The 19,281-nt window shown below is 42.8% G+C and overlaps 1 protein-coding gene across 1 annotated transcript in view; it reads left to right on the top strand.

Moving 5' to 3' along the window:
- The window catches only part of LOC139700744 (protein turtle homolog A-like), a gene marked incomplete at its 3' end in the record, with an annotated part of 336,828 nt that overhangs the window by 288,327 nt on the left and 29,220 nt on the right, over window positions 1–19,281 (top strand). The window contains exons 6-7 of the mRNA XM_071599180.1: window positions 5,802–5,947; window positions 18,192–18,342. Coding sequence (XP_071455281.1) covers window positions 5,802–5,947; window positions 18,192–18,342 — 297 coding nt within the window. The remainder of the gene's footprint in view (window positions 1–5,801; window positions 5,948–18,191; window positions 18,343–19,281) is intronic.

Here is a 19,281-nt window from a genome sequence, read left to right as displayed (position 1 = left end):
CCTCGACACAAGCGATGAACCAAATTTGCAGTAATCAACTCAAGCGTTCGATTACTTCAGTATCTGTTCTTCAGTCAATGACATAGTCAACCATTAAATCTTTTTAAAAAAACTAATAAAGATTATTTTGAGTGTCGTAACATTTTCAGTAATCGTGCGACTCTCGCGTGAGATGGGAATAATTGGAAGAAAGACGGAGGAGGAGTTTGTGTGACATTGCTCGGGACGTAACTTCAACGTGAAATTGTCGCGGTGCTGCAATTAAATACTATTCGGATTGACACCGAGAGCATCGCTGGTTTCTCACGCCGAGAGACAAACCGGAAAGGAGCCAGTCCTTCATAGAGTTCCAATTTCGCGGAAAATATTGAGCAGGAAATTCCCCGCCGGAAGAAAAGGGAAGGAATGAAATCCCCATCCACTCTTCATTCCTCTTCCCACCTTATTGCAATCGTCGCTCGCCAAATAAGAAAGAGGAGGAGGGGACACAATTATATCCCCCGCCGCCGTTGTTGAACACTCCTGCGTCTTCATTCTCTCTGCGCTGGAGGTTAACGAGACGAAGAGCGGGATTGTCCGCGACCCCACGCTCCTCCCTCGAAGAACAATGCGATCACGGCGATCACCTCCACGGCAGCGGGGGGGGGAAGAGGGTCGTCGCCACAAGCGAACGGAGAGGAGACAGGCCCTCCCCCCGAGCGCCCAAAGTGACGCCCCCCTCCGGCTACGAAGTCAGAGGGTCCACCCCCACCCCACAGACGGATCCCCCACATCACACACGCCGTCGGAGGAGAAGAACGACTCCATCTCTGGCGCGCGCACATCTCCCGTGTGCGATCCAAAGAATGCCCCAGGGGGCGGTGGGAAACGGGGCTAATCCCCCCCCACTCCCCTTTAATTCTCCGGCCAGTGGGAGGGTGGGCGCGGGGCGGGGGGGATGGTGAAAAGGGGACGCTTGAGCCAGAAAGGGGGCCGCCGCACGTCGGTTTCCTTAGTGTTCGCGGAGAGGCGGCTAACGAGTGTCTTTTGTTCGTCGCGAGAGAAAGCCGAAGGGGCGGGCCGGAAATAATAGTGGTGTCGGTGCGGGGGGGGGCAATGTGTGTGTGTGTCTGTATTTTGTGCGAGGGAACGTGGTGGGGTTGTTGGCGGTGGTTTCGGAAGGAAAGCTCTACGTCAGACACCCTTTCCTTCCTCCCTTCCTTCATTCTCATCCCCTCGAGGCGGAAGAGGCTGTGGTGTGAGGGGGGAAAGGGGTGCGTCCTCCACACGCGAGGGAAGAATTAGTTGGTTGGGGAATGCGGGAGGATTGGAGGTATTAGGGCGGTTGCCATGACGACCCTCCTCCCGCCGAAGGGGGTGGATTTAACGGATGCCTCCGTGTAACTAGGGAGGGGGGTGGAGAGAAAGGGGTTGGGTAAGGTGGATGGGGGGAGGAAAATATGTCCCCTTCCTATTGCTCCCCCCTCCACTCCCCCCGTCTCTCACCACCTGCTATGCATATTTCCCGTTAGGCGGGGCTCTTAGCCGAAATTAATTAGCTGGTCGAGTCTTACATCCGGCGAGATTTAAATCTCTCCCGGCCGCGGAAAGATGGCGAAGCATTATGGGGATGATCGCGGATCGTAATCGCTATTGGTACATTGTGTAGTTCTCCGGGCTGGGAGGCTCAATTGCGCTCTATTCGCTTAAACATTGCCGTGCGGTGACGTATCTATGACGCTCTTTATTTTCAGAAGTGACGCGTTCGCTTGTGACAGATGTCGCATTCGGTTCATTTCTACATTTGAAATTTTAGGACTTTATCCATTCATTCTTGTTCATCCGTAGAAACCTGTTTAAGGTTAAAAAAAATCCATTTCTGGGTCTTTATATTCTTATCATTACACTTAAAATGGCCCAATCTCGCTCCTAAATAGTTTAATTTAATTATGAAGAGTCTAAAGCTCACCCCATTAGATCCCTACCCCGTGTACAATTGTCAGCTATGAAACTCTGTCCTAGACGACGCTTAGTGTTTCGAGAGTTCTGTTTAATTATGAAAAAAACAGGAATTAAAAACTCAGTCAAAAAATACAAATAAATACGTTATTTAAGTATCGTGGGTTTAAGCATCTGCGGCGATTTGATCCGTGCCGATTCGTGGGTATTGAGTTTTAGCGGTGAGTCTGAAGGGGGAAGGGAGGCAATGATCAATTAAAACATTCAACGTTTGTTTCAATGCGTCTTTTGATACCTCCCTTTCTTGATCAGACACACTGCTAAAACTCAAAACCCTTGAGTCGGCATGAATCTCGCTGTGCGTGCCACGAAACGCACCGTTCCTTTCCTTCATGACGCTGTACAATTCTTTTCCCTACTATTCTTTCATTTGTGCATGTGTGTATCGATAACTATTCGAAATAGAATGATCTTCAGTGACGTACAAATATATAAAAACACTAACATAATTGCTCCTGGTAGGGTTACCCATGCCAGATACATCGAAAGTTAGGAGCCAGACGAAAGGCAGTCCACGCAGCGTCTGTTCCTCAGTGAGGCGGCTGCAAAGGCGTCTGACCCCAGTAGGGCGGCCATTCAGTGATGGTGTCTCGTTAAAAACACTATTGACGAAAGTAACGGGAAACCACCTCAATTATCATTCCCAAGATTGATTATGATGGTCACTAGAGGGAATATGAGTCCTGGCAACTACGGGGCTCGGCCAAATCGGCCGTTTGTCGTGCCTGGCAGTATGGGAGGCAAGGCTTCCGCGGTCCTCATCCCACGAAACCCTTGCAAGGGAAAACCAGCAGCAGCAGGACAGAAGACGAAGAAGAAGTCAAAATTTAGTTAGAATAGGAAATTGGAATGGTCGGAAAATGTTGAGAACAGGAAAATTAGGGAATATTTAGCGAGAGTTGAAGAGGGGGAGTAAAGATATTTTAGGTCTATGCGAGGTGAGATGGAACGGCAGCGGGGATTACTGGAGTGATAATTATAGAATAATATACAGCGGCGGGGACGAGAGCCAACGAGGGGTTGCCATAGTATTAAATAAAGAGGTAGGAAGAAGCGTAGTCGGGTAGAATATTACTAGTAGAGATAAAAGCAGAACCGACGAACTTAGTTATTATTCAGGTATACATGCCACCGAGCAACCATAAGGAAGAAGAGGTCGATAGGATATACAATCAGTTGGAGGACATAATCGCGTGTGTCCCTGCAGGGAAACATTTGATAGTGATGGGGGATTGGAATGCGACAGTAGTCGAAGGAAAAGATGGTGATGAGGTGGGGGACTACGGTTTAGGCACGAGGAATGACCGTGGGGAGAAAGCAGTTGGGCTCTGCAGGAGACAGGGGTTAGTCATCACCAACACTTGGTTTAGACACCACAAAAGGCGCAGTCACCTGGCATTTTTCACATGGAAAATGCCAGGTGACTCAGAGAGGTATCAGTTAGATTATATTATCGTTAAACACCGGTTTAGAAACATTGTGATAAATTCGCACAGCATCGCGGGAGCATATGTGGACTCTGACCACATATTAGTTGTTATGAAATGTAGCGTTCGCTTCAAAAAGATAAGGCAGGGGCGGCGGGTTAGAAAATGGAATGTAGAAGCATTAAATGGACTGAAAAGGAAGGAGTACAAACAGGCTGCAGAGGAAATCATGGAGGATGGTAAAGAGCTAAGTACTAGCGAAGAAAAATGGGAACGTATCAATAAAGGATTATCGAAAGCCGCAAAAGACACTATTAGTAGTAGTTTTGAGGGGAGGCGACCGACAGCTAAGGTCATTTGCGCCATAGGGGAAGGACAGGAAAGGATGAAGGGTGGAGAGAAACCCGGCGTCGGCATTAGCCTACTCTTTACGAAAGGCGCCAAGGGGTCCGCAGCTTAACGTCCCATCCGACGGACGGCGTATTCACTCAAAGTGCCCTCCACAAAGCACCTCAAGTAGGGATCGAGAAACCTCTGAAAAATATTCAACACCGCCGGGATTTGAACCCGCGCCCTCAGGGTGGGAAGCCAGTACGTTAGCCCCCGCATCATCTCGATCCCCTAAAGACACTATTGGAACCGTTAACGCGAAAAAGACTAGGAAATCATGGATCACGGATGAGATGATCACGAAGATGGATGAGAGGAGAAAATGGAAGAATGTAAACACGGAGTTAGGCAAAATGAAGTGCAAAGAGCTAAATAATAAATAGAGTCAGGCAGCAAATAAAGCAAAAGAAGCATGGTAGAAAACGTAGTGTGAGGATATGGAAAGTTTGTAGAGAAAGGCTGAAAATGGTGCGCTATACAGCAAGGTTGGATATTTATCGGAAAGTAAGAAGGGAAGATCTATGCTAATAGCTAGAGATAACTCGGGTAAGATGATAGCTGACATAGAAAAGATCCAAGAAAGATGGAAGGAATATATGGAAGCATTTTATGGTAAATAACTTAGGCCAAAAGGTTAGACTTAGAAAAGGAATATGACGTAGATGAAGATAGCTTAGTAGGGCTTGTTGGGAGAAATCTAATGGAGGCAGGAAAAATGGATGAAGGTCGAATTGATCGGCTGTGGTATGCTGAGGACCGTAATAGAGGGAAGAATACTAGGCAAACGAGGAAAGGGAAGGAACAGGGTAGTGATGTTGGACGGGATGAAGGGAGGAAGGAAGAACTCAGAGTTGAAGAGGAACCTGACGTAGACTAGGTTGCTGGATTGAGTTTGGTTAGGAGTCAAAATATAAAATTGGTAGTTGGGTGTATCCAAAAACCTACCTTAACCGGTAGATTAATTAATATACAATAAATAAATAAATATATATATATATATATATATATATATATATATATATATATATATATATATATATATATATACACATATACACACACGTGTGTGTGTATTGAATTATTATGAGAATATCTATTATTTATGCATTTATGCATAAGTTAGGGAAATTTATAGAAGCCAGGATAAGTGGATACTGAGAGGTAATCCGATGGTGAAGACGGAGATATAGGATAGAATTTCTTGGAAAACGCATTTGATGCAGGAAAAAGATAGGTACCTTGGGTGGAATTGAGGAAGGTGGGTAGTGTGTTCAGTGAAATAATGAGTTCATGTAGAATGTTGAGTGGTGCCTAAGGATCGTATGTGTCATGTTAGTCACGGCTTAGGAATAGAGTTCTGTGCATTATCAGGGTCTAACAAAAACTTACCAATAGCCGGTAGATAAAAGCTAACTCCCATGTTATGTGTACGTGCCGCTCCGTAACACTCTGAGCGCCTAGCTAGTCCAAATTTCACCCTGTTATATTTCCACATTGAGTGCACATTTTGATAAATAGCATTCATAGTGAGGTATTAACGGGACAACGAAAATCAAATGTTAATTATAAAAGTGTAAGAAATGTATACAGGCATTAATGGTGTAACCGTTCTACAATATAGGTTCTCGATGACCTTTCACGCTGGCAGGCAGTTGTATTCGGGCCTTACATCTATTGTCACCCCAGCACTTTTATTAATACGAAAGAAACAAATGTCAATTACAAAGAATCAACGAAAGATTTTTAATGTCTACCATTCCCAAATCGTCTCCAGCTGTCAATTCTAAAAAGAAGTGATGGCCAATTTCAATGAAGTCCCCTCTCAGATCACGTGCATTCCAATTCTCTGTCATTAACTGGCGAGTCCTTTCCTTCTCGACTCAACGGCAATTGGAAATGAAGGTCCTCCGAATGGTCCCCGACGTGCATCCGCGGTTACTTCCATTTGTGCGTTCGATGAATGCCTCTCTCTCTCTCACTTTGCAGTGAAGCCTTTGTCCGTACGCCTGGTGAGCAAGCCGAGGGTGCTCCAGGCTGACCAGGACTACGAGGTTATCTGCGAGGCGCTGGGTTCGCGGCCGAAGCCCGTATTCTCCTGGTCCAAGGATGGCAGGAAACTGAAGAGGTCAAAGGTAAGTTTTAGTTTTTAGTTTAATTTAGGTGTAACAGGGGGTGATCACACACCAGACCACCCTCAAACAAAAACTCCTTTCCCTCCTAGCGTTGCCGGGCAAACATTATTCTTATCCCTTATCGTTCGTGGTAAAAATGACATCTTACGTTTATCTGCTTTACACTTAATCTCTATGGTTTTATTGGCATGATCTCTCCTTCCGTATTATGATGGGGGTAATAATTAATTTTCAATATCACTGCTAAAGAGACTTCCTTTACTGCAAGAACTTCATTCTATAATATAACCTTCGTTCCGTAAGTTATTCCCAGCCTAGCTCATCAAATATTTTGGACACGCTTTTAAGTTTATCATTTCAATATTTTACGAATCTAGCTCCACTACGCTGCTCGTGATCCAATTCGGCAATAAATCCAAATTCGTGAGGATTCCATATATGTACTAGCAGCATATTCTAAATGAGGCCTAACCAACAACAGATAATAATTCCTTTTGGCCTTTTCATCACATTTACCCAGTACTCTTCTAATGAATCCTAATTTTTTTGTCAGTTCATCCACATATTCCTATTATACATTTCACCCGGGTAAGTATTGACCAACCGGGAATGACTCAACTGTCATCCAGGTATATCGTATCTGGGATGCCGAAGGCTCCGGATTCCATGATCAAGCACACCAAGATCATCGGGATAACTCCCTTATTGGTCCATTTTCCTGAATCCTTTGGCTGGTTTGCATTGAAATGTATACAGATTGCAGCTACCACGCATCTACACCCAACCTATTCCCATTCACTCGACGGAGGGTCTTGTGGAGGGGGATGTTTAGGGACGATTTATTTTGGCACACGTAAATTTGCCTTTGAGTCCTTCGTACTCCTATTGATTATTGTTTGCTTGATTACTGTTTACTCGCCGCTGAAGATGTTAATTTCAACACCAGCGAAACCGTCTCCCAGCCAATTGGAAAGGCGCAAGAGCAACCCTCTAATCTTGGTGCCGTTTCCACGACAGCTTTCTTCAAAACCTGGGCCTATATTGTCCGCCATACATTTGGAGTGGCCTCGAGGATTTTTACTGCGCTATTATAATTTTCTGTAATGAGAGAAAGAGCGCGAGCGGTCCCCATCAGTGTATTTTGAGCACCGATGGCCGATGCGAGATGAAGGACGGAGAACGGTCCACAGAAATTTGTAAGGGAAAAATCCAGGATGACGTCACTCCAGGGCGAGTTAAAGGTCTTTTTCTGTCGTTAGAGGAACTAATGTACGCTGATGGGAATAATATCGAATCTTTCTCAAAAAATTGCCCTAGTCGTAAAGATTTAGATTAACAATTTAAATAAAGATTAGATAATGGTAGGCAATGAAATATTTTTTTTACCACAATGGTTTCCTACCATTTTAAGGGGTATTATTAGATATCACGTGGCGCCCTTAACCCAATGGAATATCTAAGGGTCAGCACTTCGTATACGTCGTCAGGGGGGGGGGGGAAGGATAGTGTGTCATTTCATTGTTTCCAAACAGAGATGGGCTTGTTCCCAACGAATTTGGCCTAAATTTTATTATTCCATTATTTCAGTCATATTTTTATGGAGGAAGAATTTTAATTATTCTTAGCACCGCAGGACGCATTAAAGAAATAAACGTTACTTTCCTTTCAAAATTACTAAATCAATTATCGGCTTATTTCAAGAGTTTCGAAATATTTGCTTCAATGCAGCTCATGAACTGAAATACTATTAAAATAAACACTGCTCTACTTTTCCCTCAAGATATGGAACTTTTTCAGAAGTGAATGAATTCAACAGCAATTGCAGTCAAATGCTCTTTCGTCAAAGCTGAAAGCGATTTTTTAGAACGAGATACGTGTTTGTTCATATATTATAATAACGTCGGTACTTCACTAAGAGGAGGGAGGGTAGCTTTCATATCTTATGGCTCGTCGTAAAGGGAAGAAGATCATAAAAAAATACCGAAATAAACCCAACCTAATTATACTAAGACGGCCTTCGAATCAAGCGGCAAGGTGCTAGTAAAGCCTCGAAAAATGTATCAATTAGCAAGCAATTTATTTCATAGTTAAGTATAATTCATGGTCACTAGCCTCAAGGAACAGGCTTCCTGGGCATTTGGTTACTGCGTTAATGAAAGAGCGTATGATAAGGGTGGTGGCCCTGTTGTACTGGGCCCCTCGCTCGAGATCCTTGTCGGCGACGCCCATTGGACCGTCTGTCCCCCCCTTTCCCTCGCGGTTCCCTCTCCCCGCCCTCCCTCTGCACGGGGGAGCCATAGCCGTCGAGTGCCGGCCCTGGACAAGCCAACGAGATCGTGCCGCCCATGCCCCGCCGTCGACCCAATTGCGCGCCATCGCATTCCATCCGAGAATTAACGATCATGGAGGATCTCGTAGCGCAGAGGAGGTTAAGCACCTTCCACGGACGAAGACCCTGTAAAACTCCACCCCAGGTCTATTGGATCGCGAAATTCAGCCTCCAGCGCATTCCAGGCACGCACGGGAGGTCACCGCCGGAGAGCCCAGCAACCCCCGGGGAGCGACGCGCACCTCCGACGCATCAACCAGGGAGTAAAGGTGCTCGGGTGCTGTTCGACCGGAAGTGATGACATCTCCACTGTAGGCCGCGGATGGTCTCACCCGTGCCGGCTCTCTCCTCGCCATTTCCCGAGAATTTTACTGTAGAACAGCTGGAGTCGTTCGCTTTAGTCAAACAGCGTTCTAACCTTTTGAAATGAGGTTAATATTTTCAAAATTTTAAAGGATTACGTCAATTGATACTTACAAAAAGAAAAATATGTTGTGCATAACTTTTTAAATAGTCGTTCTTCATCGGAATGTCAAAAGTTTTCATTTTCTAATTTTCCAGTTTTCTCTCTTAAAAACATGAAATAAACAAATATATATCAATTCCAACGAATGTTAGTTTTTCACTGCATTTTCTTTAAATTTCTATTAAGTGACAGACAGCATGCATGCATGCATTGAAATTTTATCACTCTTGCACTATGGTAAATTTACAAACCCTCTGAAAATCTTCTTAAATGCAAAATTTTCAAATTTCCATTCTAGGCCATTTAGGCCGCATGTTCAACTTATAAGTGGCTCTAGTCAGGCTTGCAGTAGCTTTGAGAAACATGACCCGTGTTAAAAATTGCTCGGGTTTTTTCCGAGAGTATTTTTACAGAGAATAATCCTTTATTAGATCAGACGGTGGTCGTACCCCTTGTCCCTAAGGATGGAAATGATTTGTAGTAGTCCACGATATAGCTGTATTATCTTCCGTAAAACACATTAAAAGGTGATGTTAGCAAGTCACTAAGATAATCGGTTTTATTAAACAAATTATTGGAATGGCATTTTTGAGTAACTAAACTGAGAGGTACAGCTAAAATTCAGCACTCAAAGAGTTTAAAAACATCCGACAGCTTTTCCCCAAATAATTTTAAAGATTAGGATTGAATACCACGTTTTCGGGTCGTAGAATTTGAATTAGTTAGTCATCGAGTCTTTGAAAACATAGAAAGTTGACGTTATAAAAATTGCTAAGAGAATCGCTACTTTTAGTTTTCAAAGCATAAATAAATAGACAAAGTGATTTGGGCTATTGCGATGGGAATTATTATGAAAGTTAGAATTTTCTATTTTGTACAGGTAGAGAATAAGTCCCCTATCCCGGCAATCTACTCCTATTTGCAGCAATATATTTATTATTATTTCCCAGTTCACTCTACCAAACGCTCCATCGAAATCTACAAATTCCAAGAAGCCGCGGGAGATGCCGCAATAGTAACTTATAACGGAGTCATCCGCTAATATACATTTCAATGCAACAATTTCAGGGTGTAAAAATCATTCGCCTTGACCGGGATTCGAACCCGGATCCCTCGATGTCTGGCCGAAAGCTTTAGCCAGTTAAGCAATCGAGGCGTCCTCTTAGACTCTCTTAAAATTTCAGAATAAACTCTGAAATTGTTGCATTGAAATCAACAAAGCTGACATACACATCCTGTTTTTATTATATGGTCCTCTCTTTCAGTGACCTCATAATCCATTAAGTAATCATTTTCACTGCTCACTATCCTCTTATTGATGATCCTGAGAATCACTTTAGTTGCGTGCGAAATGAAATTTATTGATTTGTGGTCTTCCCATAATTCAGCATTTCCCTTTTTTGGAATAGGAATCAAAACTGATCTGACGAAGTGTTCCGGCCAGATTCCTTCCTCATAGATACTACGAATCAGTCCATATAGACTCTTTCTCCCATATTTTCCTAAACCTTTTAGTAGTTCCGCAGGAATATTGTCTGCCCCACGGCCTTATTTCATTTCATCTCCCTTTATAACCTTTCTATCTCATCGTCGATTACGCCTGAGTCAAAGCTATCTTAATCTACGTCCTTTCTCTTTCTATGAATAACCTTATTGGCCTAGTTCTTACCATAGAGCTCTTCTATATATTTCTTCAATCTCTCTGGGATCTTTTCTGTTTCAACTATTATCTTACCCGACTAATCTCTAACTTTTAACACAGGCCTTTTTGCTTCCCAATATTCCCTTTTACCCTTCTTGTATTTCACCCTTCCTCAGCAAACTTTCCACTTCCTCACCCTTCGGCTTCCACCATGCTTCTTTTGCTTGATTTGTTACCCGTCTCGATGTATTATTTATCTCTTTGTACTTCCTTCTGCCTGACCCTGTGTCTACAATCTTCGATTTCCTTCTCTCGCTTATCTTTCTAATCATCTATTCCGTAATTCTTGGTTAACTTGTCCTTTTCCTATGAACAGTTCCTGGAGTTTCTTTTGGTGTCCCTTTTTGTCATACATATTTCCATTTTTCCTTGGTAGTACTCAGCTCTTTTCCCTCACTCACTATTTTTTCTGCAGCCGGCCAATACTCTTTCCTTGTCGACCGAGTCAACTCTTCCAAATTACATTTCCTACATATGTAGAATTCGCCATGTTTCTCCTGCCCACTTCTTCTTTCTCGCTCTAAAATTTGAACTATCCAACCTTGTCATTGAACCTCTTCTATAGAGGTCCGATGCCAAGGTTGGAGAGCCTCATGTTCAAGAGGGGAAAGCTGGCAATTCGAGACCGAAGGTGGTAAGTGAAAAGTCTGTTATGTAATGGTAGAAATTCTATTTGGTTGGCAATAGTAAGTCTCTTTCTCCATTGCAATGCTATTCACCTCGGCTTGATTTATGACGCGCTCAATTTTCTCCGATGCATTTTGAGCGAAGGATTAGAGGCGATTATCCCAGTCCTACGCACCCACCGATTCGCGACACGAGAAAGGTGCCTTGCCCGCCGCGTGCACGACACCAATCCCTCTTCAAATCTTTTCGCTCCGGATTGTTTTCTCTCTCCCCTTTCTTACTATCGTGACTAATCTTTAAAATGACCAGTTTCTTCCGTAATTCCATTAAATCATTACATTTATTCGATAAATGTACGTTCGTTACTGCAGCCCGGCAAGATCAAGACTGTTTTACCAATCTTCAAAGAAATTCTTCTGCCATGTAATTCTAACTTGTCCTGCACTAATATTATTAATTTCTCGTCCTTTTCTGCACACAACTCTTGTGTTTAATCGCAACCTCAGAACACGCTCTTTGGGTATCTGATAGGTGGGACGGTGCAATGCAACTGCATGGCGCGGTGCGTGTTACTCACCGGGGGGTCGTCGCTCCCCTGGAGGGAGATCTCCGAGGAGGAAGGACCCCAAAAAGGGCTCTTGTGGGGGAAGGGGGCGCCGGCGTCCGTTGGAGATAGTTGTGAGGGATGAATGAAGTTGACAGGGAAAGAGGGGGCTTGCACACCCTTATTCTCACACTTGACCAGTGGCGGGGGGAGGGGCGGCTGGGCAGAGTGACGTCTTCCTCCAGGGACTATAGAGGGGCTCTCAGCTGGAGTAGGATCACATGACTAGGGCCTTGCGCCACCGATGGAGAACTTCGTAGCTTTGAGGCTATCGAATGCGGCACTCCCTTTGGTGAGTCACCACTCCGGAGAGTGTTATGTTGCAGGTGGGGTACACGAGGAGGGCACGGGGGTGTCGTTGGGCCCTGAGAGATCTCGAGGGGCAGGGGCGGCTGCGAAGGCGTAAGTTCACTTATATGGTTGCTCCCAAAAACTGAGGATATATATTTGTGGATAATGTTTTGTAACTGGCATTAAGATGTTGTGTAGCCAACAAACCTCGGCCGTGTAGTAACGATTTTTATGTGGAATTTAAAATATTTTTGCGTTATTTTGAATTAAAAACAATCAGCTTTCAGACTTATAAAGCGCAATGCTGTAAATGAATGCAAGTTATAATTATTTTCTTTTCCTCTTTTCCTAAAATGTCTGTCATCTATCCTATCTCTGCAAATTCTTCATCTGTCCACGAAGTCTGCCCCTAATGTCCCCAGTCCTAAGCTCATTTTCCTCTAAAATACCACTGAGATACACGAATTACTCCATCTGCTGAGATATATTTCCTTCCACTCTAATGTTTAAAGTATCCCTTCTATTACTTGGTAATTTCATAACTTTGTTTCACTTTTGATTAATCTTCATCCCATATCTCTCGAACAAACTCCGAAGATTCGGATAAGATTGATTTCTATTCCAATACATTTTTTTAATTTACTATATTTTTAAAAGCATTTTTTAGTGTAGATCTTGAGGTAATTGTTGCCGCTTTTTTCGCCTACAGGTGATGTTTTCCCTTTGCAGCCTAGGTCGCGAATAAATAATTTTATTTGTGAAATGCAAGTATCGCTCGTCCCCATATCATTCTAATTCTTCCCGTCCATCATTCACTGAAATCCCTTGTTCGTTGCTCTTATAAATTACTTTATCACTGGAAATCCAAACTGACTTAATTAACTCACAGCCTTTTGTCATCCCCATCCCGTTTGCCTTCGATAATATTCTATTGCTATGACTCCGTATCCTCCTCACTTCTCCCAATATATTTGAAAATTCTTCTCTAGTCTCCGTGTCTGTCGACCTCCTCCATTTTCAATAGCCTCCACATGCTCGACGCTCATCCTTCCGTCGCAAAGATCACGTTTCCGATCCACAAATTACGCCCTGTGCTCCGTATTAAAACCTCCCTTATACGTAATGCTCCTCCCTCTCCTCGAAGCGCACCCCCTTCCCACATCCCCTTCCCCCTGCCATCACCTATTTACCTCCCTCCCCTCGCCCGTCCCTTCCTCCGCCCCTTGCCAACCCTCCGACCATCTCCTAGCTACACGGCCTTCACAATTACCCTCATCACGCCTCGCCCGAAGGGGCGCTGCTCCGTGAGCGAGAAAATGACACCCCTACTCCCTCGCCTTCCCTCTTCTTCTCCGCTCTACCTACCTCTAGCCCTATTTCCATTCCCAGCCCTGTCTCGAATGCATCATGCAACTTGATTCAACCTCCAACGTTCTGATTAGCTGAAAAAAATAGTTTTTTTCGCGATCATCTGCACGCGTTCTTTAATCTTGGGCTTCCCAACTCCCTCGATCTCCTCTGTCAATACTTTGATTGCTCAGGAGTCGTCCTCTAACATCTAATTCTGGAAAAATTTCAAAAACATAAATCGCTATTCCGTAAAAACTATTTAAGTGATATGGTATGCAAAATATTAAATTTATATGTAAATAATATGATATTTTCTATGTGATCTTGGTTTTCCCTCTTCATTCAGAGGGAATAAAGTTAAAGGATGGCGAAGAAATTAACCAAGAGCGTAGTCGATTTTCATTGTGGCGCAAAATAATTGTTTGAAAACTCCGTGATATGGAAGCATTCCCTTAAAATAGATACCAGAGCAGCATTTCACGGCATACAAATAAGAAAGAAAGGAAGGATAAAGGGAACAACTGACTGCCATATGCACTGTCACACCCCCGTCTACGTGCACTGACTTAAAGGACACTTTTGATTATCCATGTGAAAAAATTTTGCACTTTTCCAGAGACTTTATTGTAAGATACAACGCGTTTCACCGACTCCAGGCGTCCTCTGGCACAAATTTTGTTCACATGCAGCAGTTGAATATACACGCTTAGGATAGGGAATGATGATGCCGATAGTCGGTGGAACGCGTTGTATCTTAAAATAAAGTCTGTGGAAAAGTGCCAAATCTTTTAACATGGATATCACACAATTCCACGAGATGAAGACAGAAACCGTCCAGTATAGACACTTTGATCAGCTGAAATCTGTCTGCAAAATATTCCGCAAGCCTTCAAAAGAATGTGTGGAGAGAGTGAAGCTTAGGTCAGCCATTCATGCATCAGTGCCCACTTAGGCAGTATCTTCATCGTCGTTTTTTTTTCAATTTGAATTCATAATTGATTACTGCAACTCTCCATTCTTCTGTATTGAGTGTCGGTCCCCCCTCACCTTCTTATAGCTTCTCTGTTTCAAGTACTTTTTCATTTTTTCCCGATGCATTGGTTTCAATTGGTCTTGGTCTTTCTCGCGGGATCTTCTCTTCAATTTTTCCCATCTGTTACGTTTCTAACCAATCCATTGTGCCCCAAGGTGTTTCCAATCCATTTAGCCCTTCTTCGCCATAGCGTTCTCTCCATGTGGTCCTTTCTTCTCCTGCTCCTCGTCTTTTACATGCTTCCTCTTTCCTCACTCTTTCTGTCTTTGTCAATCTTACTTAATCTCATCCAAACGCCATGTTTCATAGACTTCTATCTTTCTCCGGTCCCATCATTTTCCTATACTCCATTCTCTAATCCGTTGAGAATCATTCTTCATACAAACGTTTTGGCCAACTGCTTCCTTGTTTGCAACCTTCTTTTCGTTTCCTCTTCTTCATAGTATTAATAGTATTTAGGGTAGGCGACCGACAGCTAAGGTCATTTGCGCCATTAGGGGTGGGCAGGAAAGGATGACGGGTGAAGAGAAGCCCGGCGTCGGCATTATCCTACTTGTAAGCCAAGGGGTCCGCAGCTTAACGTCCTATCCGACGGACGGCGTACTCACTCAAAGTGCCCTTCAAAAAGCACCTCAAGTAGGGATTGAGATACCACTGAAAAATATTCGACGCCGCCGGTATTCGAACACGGGCAGGAAGCCAGTACGATAGCCACCGCCCCATCTTGATCCCCCTTTGTCTTTATGAACTCCTTAACCCTGAGCTATACTTCACTTTAGGTCGCACAAACTCCTCTCATCTAAAGCGATAGTATACTGTCCAGACAGATGAGGGGCTCCAACTTGCCCTTATTTTACTCTTAAATTTGTGATACTGCCCTCCAGCTCACTAGGATTTAAAGTTTTCTTCTTGATGATGCTCGTATTATATTATTGAAATTCTTGATCCATAATCTCCAGTGATAGTCACCACCTTGCGAGTTTCTCATTCCTCACTTCGGTTATCAAATTTTTATTTCCTTTCATCGTCCTTCTATGCTTGTCCGCTTGTGTATGGATATAAATAGTTTATTTATCTCTTTATTTCCCCCCACCAGACGCCCCTGTGGCGGCTTTCGGGGTATTATGTAGGTATTATGTGTGTAGATCACATTATTTATAACAGCTTTATCAAACAATAGCAATGTTTTAGCTTATTCCTAATGGCAGTAATATAATTCAATGATGTGGCAGTGCATTGCCCATATTTAAAAAATGCAAATAATCTATATTTGTGCTCTATATAAACTCATGTCCCCTTACAAACATACCTACGCGTTTCTGAATTCTGAAAGAAGGGGTATGGGGTATGGAAAATGTTAGATTTTGTTTTTTGGAATAAAAATTTAGGTTACAGTGTTAATTTTTTTTTATTTTTTCATTTTGTTACTTACACAAGGAAGGCCCCTACTACAACATGTGAATTTCGCACTCCGTGCAGGGCTTGATATCATTAGGTGAGCTCCACGCAATCTGTAAAACCAAACCTTCGGGTATGTTACCGTGGAATTTTTGGCATATCGTCCGAGCATGGTACTACCAAGGTCGTAGCGCATGTTGCACATCCTGGTCGTCGACTGTTTCGAAACCCGTGACGTCACTTTGATTATTTGGAACTCTTTCGCAATATTTCGTTCCTAAACCCATGGTAACAGATGTGGAATGCATTTGTTGTAACTCTTTTCAATTTTTGTGGTTGTATTTACCATCGTCCACCTGCGCGCCTCGTGCCTATGCCTATTTGCGCCGAATGTGGGTCTTGTGAAAATGTCAAAAATGGCAGGGGTGAATTCTATTCGATTTCCTCCTCATCCTTTGACAGGTACGAAGGCAAAATTTTTGATGATACATCATCATCAATATTGTAATCCTAGGATTGGTTTATTGTAGCCTCCATTCCACTCTATTTAATGTCAATTCCCTCAATCCCTGATACCTTTACACCCTTCTTAATTTTTCCTGTGTACATGTCTCTTGGTATTACTCGTGGAAACTTCCCTTTTATTTTTCCTTCTATTATATTTCTAATCAATCCATTGTGCATCAATGTATTTCCGATCCATCTATTTCTTCTTTGCCATAGAGTTTTCCATATTTTCCTATCCTCTTTTGCTCTTCTATATACCATTACCTCGTACCTTACTTTGTTTGACAATATGATCTTCAGCATTCTCCTCCAGCACCGTGTTTCCAAGGCTTCTATTCTTCGCTGGTCCACTTTTCCAATGTCCCAAGTCTCGGTACCACAGAGCGCCATGCTCCACACGAAAGTCTTGACGAATTGCTTCCTTGTTTCCTGTCTTAGGTTCTTTGAACCTAGTAATTGTCTCTTCTTCATGAATGCGTTCTCCGCCTGATGCTGGTCAAACTTCTTCCATCCCATGTTATGTTGCTGCCCAGGTAGATGAAGGATTCCACTTGCTCTAGTTTCACCCCTCGCATTGTGATATCTGCATTCAGCTTCTCTCTTCCACACTCAAGGGTTTTAGTTTTTTTCTTGTTAATGTTCACATTATATTCCCCCAGTACTTGATCCAGAGCACTTAGAGTTGCCTGCCAGTCCTCTCGCGTTTCCACCACTACTGCGATGTCATCTGCAAATCGGAGCATGTTGATGTCTTCTCTATTTACCATGACCTCTTGGATACCCAACTCTTGTGTTTCTTTTATCGCCTCCTCAAGGTATGCGTTGAATATTGCTGGCGAGAGGTTACATCCTTATCCTTTTCTGGAGGAAGTTCTATATCCATGATGGTGTTGTGATATTGAATGATTCATGTCGTGGCTAAGTAAATATGTTATGAACTACATATTACTGACTATTAATTTTTAAATGCATTGTTTTGTATCTTCAATTGCACTGCAAATGGGACACTTTTGGAATCGTGCACTAAAAGTAATGTTAGAATTAGTCCTCTATGTATTAGTCCTCGTATATACTATATATCATTTCCTTCGTCCACACGCAAGACCATCTTCCTCTGCAGACAGAAGCTGTCCGCAGAGGAAGGTGGTCTTGCCACCGAAAATTCTGGAATACCTGTGAGTTAACTTTTTTATGTGTTTTTCTATATTTTAGTTAGTCATCTCGCTGCTTCATTTTAATTATATACTGTATACACACATATATATATATATATATATATATATATATATATATATATATATATATATATATATATATATAAATGGTCGCGCTAGTCGAGAGGGTAGAGCGTTGGGCTGACCAGAGGGTTCCGGGTTCGATTCCCGGGTAAGTTTCTGGGCACCTGTAGTTCCACCCAAGCAATGTGATTTTTTTTGTTGCCAGATCGTCCTGGGAAACCATAACCGGCACAGGGAAAGGAACTGGCCCCCCTGACCTGATGTGTGAATTTCACACGCCGTCGGGCTTAGTACTGGGTTAGCTCTACCACCATCTACCAAACCGACCTTCGGGTTAATTACTGTGTTTATATATATATATATATATATATATATATATATATATATATATATATATATATATATATATATATATATATATATATATAGTTTGGATGTGAATATAATTATAATAAGTTCATCAATTTGCTTGAAAATGAAACACCGCGGATATTTATATGAATATCAAGATTGTTCTGCGATTGCAATATTGAATAAAAAATGCTAGTGTTTGTCGTTGTTAGCGAGGAGCGCATGACAACCTTGCTTTTGTTATTTCTCAACTTTCTCCTTCTCTCTTTCGCCCTCTCTCCTTGTTCGTGGAATTGCGTATTATTACCTGCCACCCCTGATCGCCGGCCCTTGGCGTGGACGGCGCAGTGGCACGAGTCGGGTAACGAGACGGTGGCAATGAGCACGCTGACGCTGGTTCCTTCGCCCGAGGACGACCGGCAACTCCTCAAGTGCCACGTGCACAACCCCTCCATCCCCTCGTCCGGCATCGACGACTCCTTCGCTCTCAACGTACTCTGTAAGTGTCACCAATTGCACCGCATGTAGCATGTATGTACGTGGAAGTACACACAACTCGTTTCCCTAGTATTATTATTATTTAAATTTTGTTAAAATTAGGCAAATGGCCTGGTGGAAACGGTTTATTGATGCACCCTTTTAATGCAAAAGAAGAACATGCATGTATGTGAAACTAAATGCATTTTAAAACAATGGAACCTAAAGATTCTATTATTTCCCAACCGTACCTATACCATCACTTATGGCTCAGGTTCACATCATACAGAACAACATCACACTCCATCCAAAATCACACACATTTCTGCATATTGCCCCTTCCAAAATCACGCACCGTGATGGCACGACACACCTTTACGTTCCAACTTCTCAAGCCATCCACATCATGTACAGAACAATATTGTCAATAAATGAGATTATATAATAATCACCGGGGGCTATAGTGTATTACCCAGTCCTTTGTCCCGAGGCTGGTTTGCATCTATTCTTAAAACTCTTAAAATTTTGATGGAAAGGGCTCAAACAACCCTCCAGGTAGCTGGTTCCATTCAACCCAACTCGGTTGCGGTGGATCATGAAAGTTGATATAATTTATCCGTTTAATATTTTATAATTAACACGGCTACAGATTAGGTGTTAGTGGAGCACTGCAGGAATTTTTGACGGGCGTACATACAGATGCATATGTTTAATGTTTACAATATATAATTACAGAATAACTGAAGACATGCCTGATAGTATCTCGTCACTCCATAAGTCTAGGAATAAATCCTAAGAAGAAATGGGCATTAGTAATAATAACAATAGAAATATAAGAGGACTATTTTCCCGTGATTTCATTGTCTAAAGATATTATCTAAGGTGAAAGAGAACGGCAGTTTTTTAAAAAGAAGTCAAATAATGATAGTCTTATCAAAATGTCGCCGAATTATTCGTTGTC

This window comes from Hetaerina americana, unplaced genomic scaffold (assembly GCF_022747635.1).
Source record: "Hetaerina americana unplaced genomic scaffold, ioHetAmer1.1.p SCAF_108, whole genome shotgun sequence".
NCBI lineage: Eukaryota > Metazoa > Arthropoda > Insecta > Odonata > Calopterygidae > Hetaerina > Hetaerina americana.
This window is presented reverse-complemented; position numbering and strand designations above follow the sequence as displayed.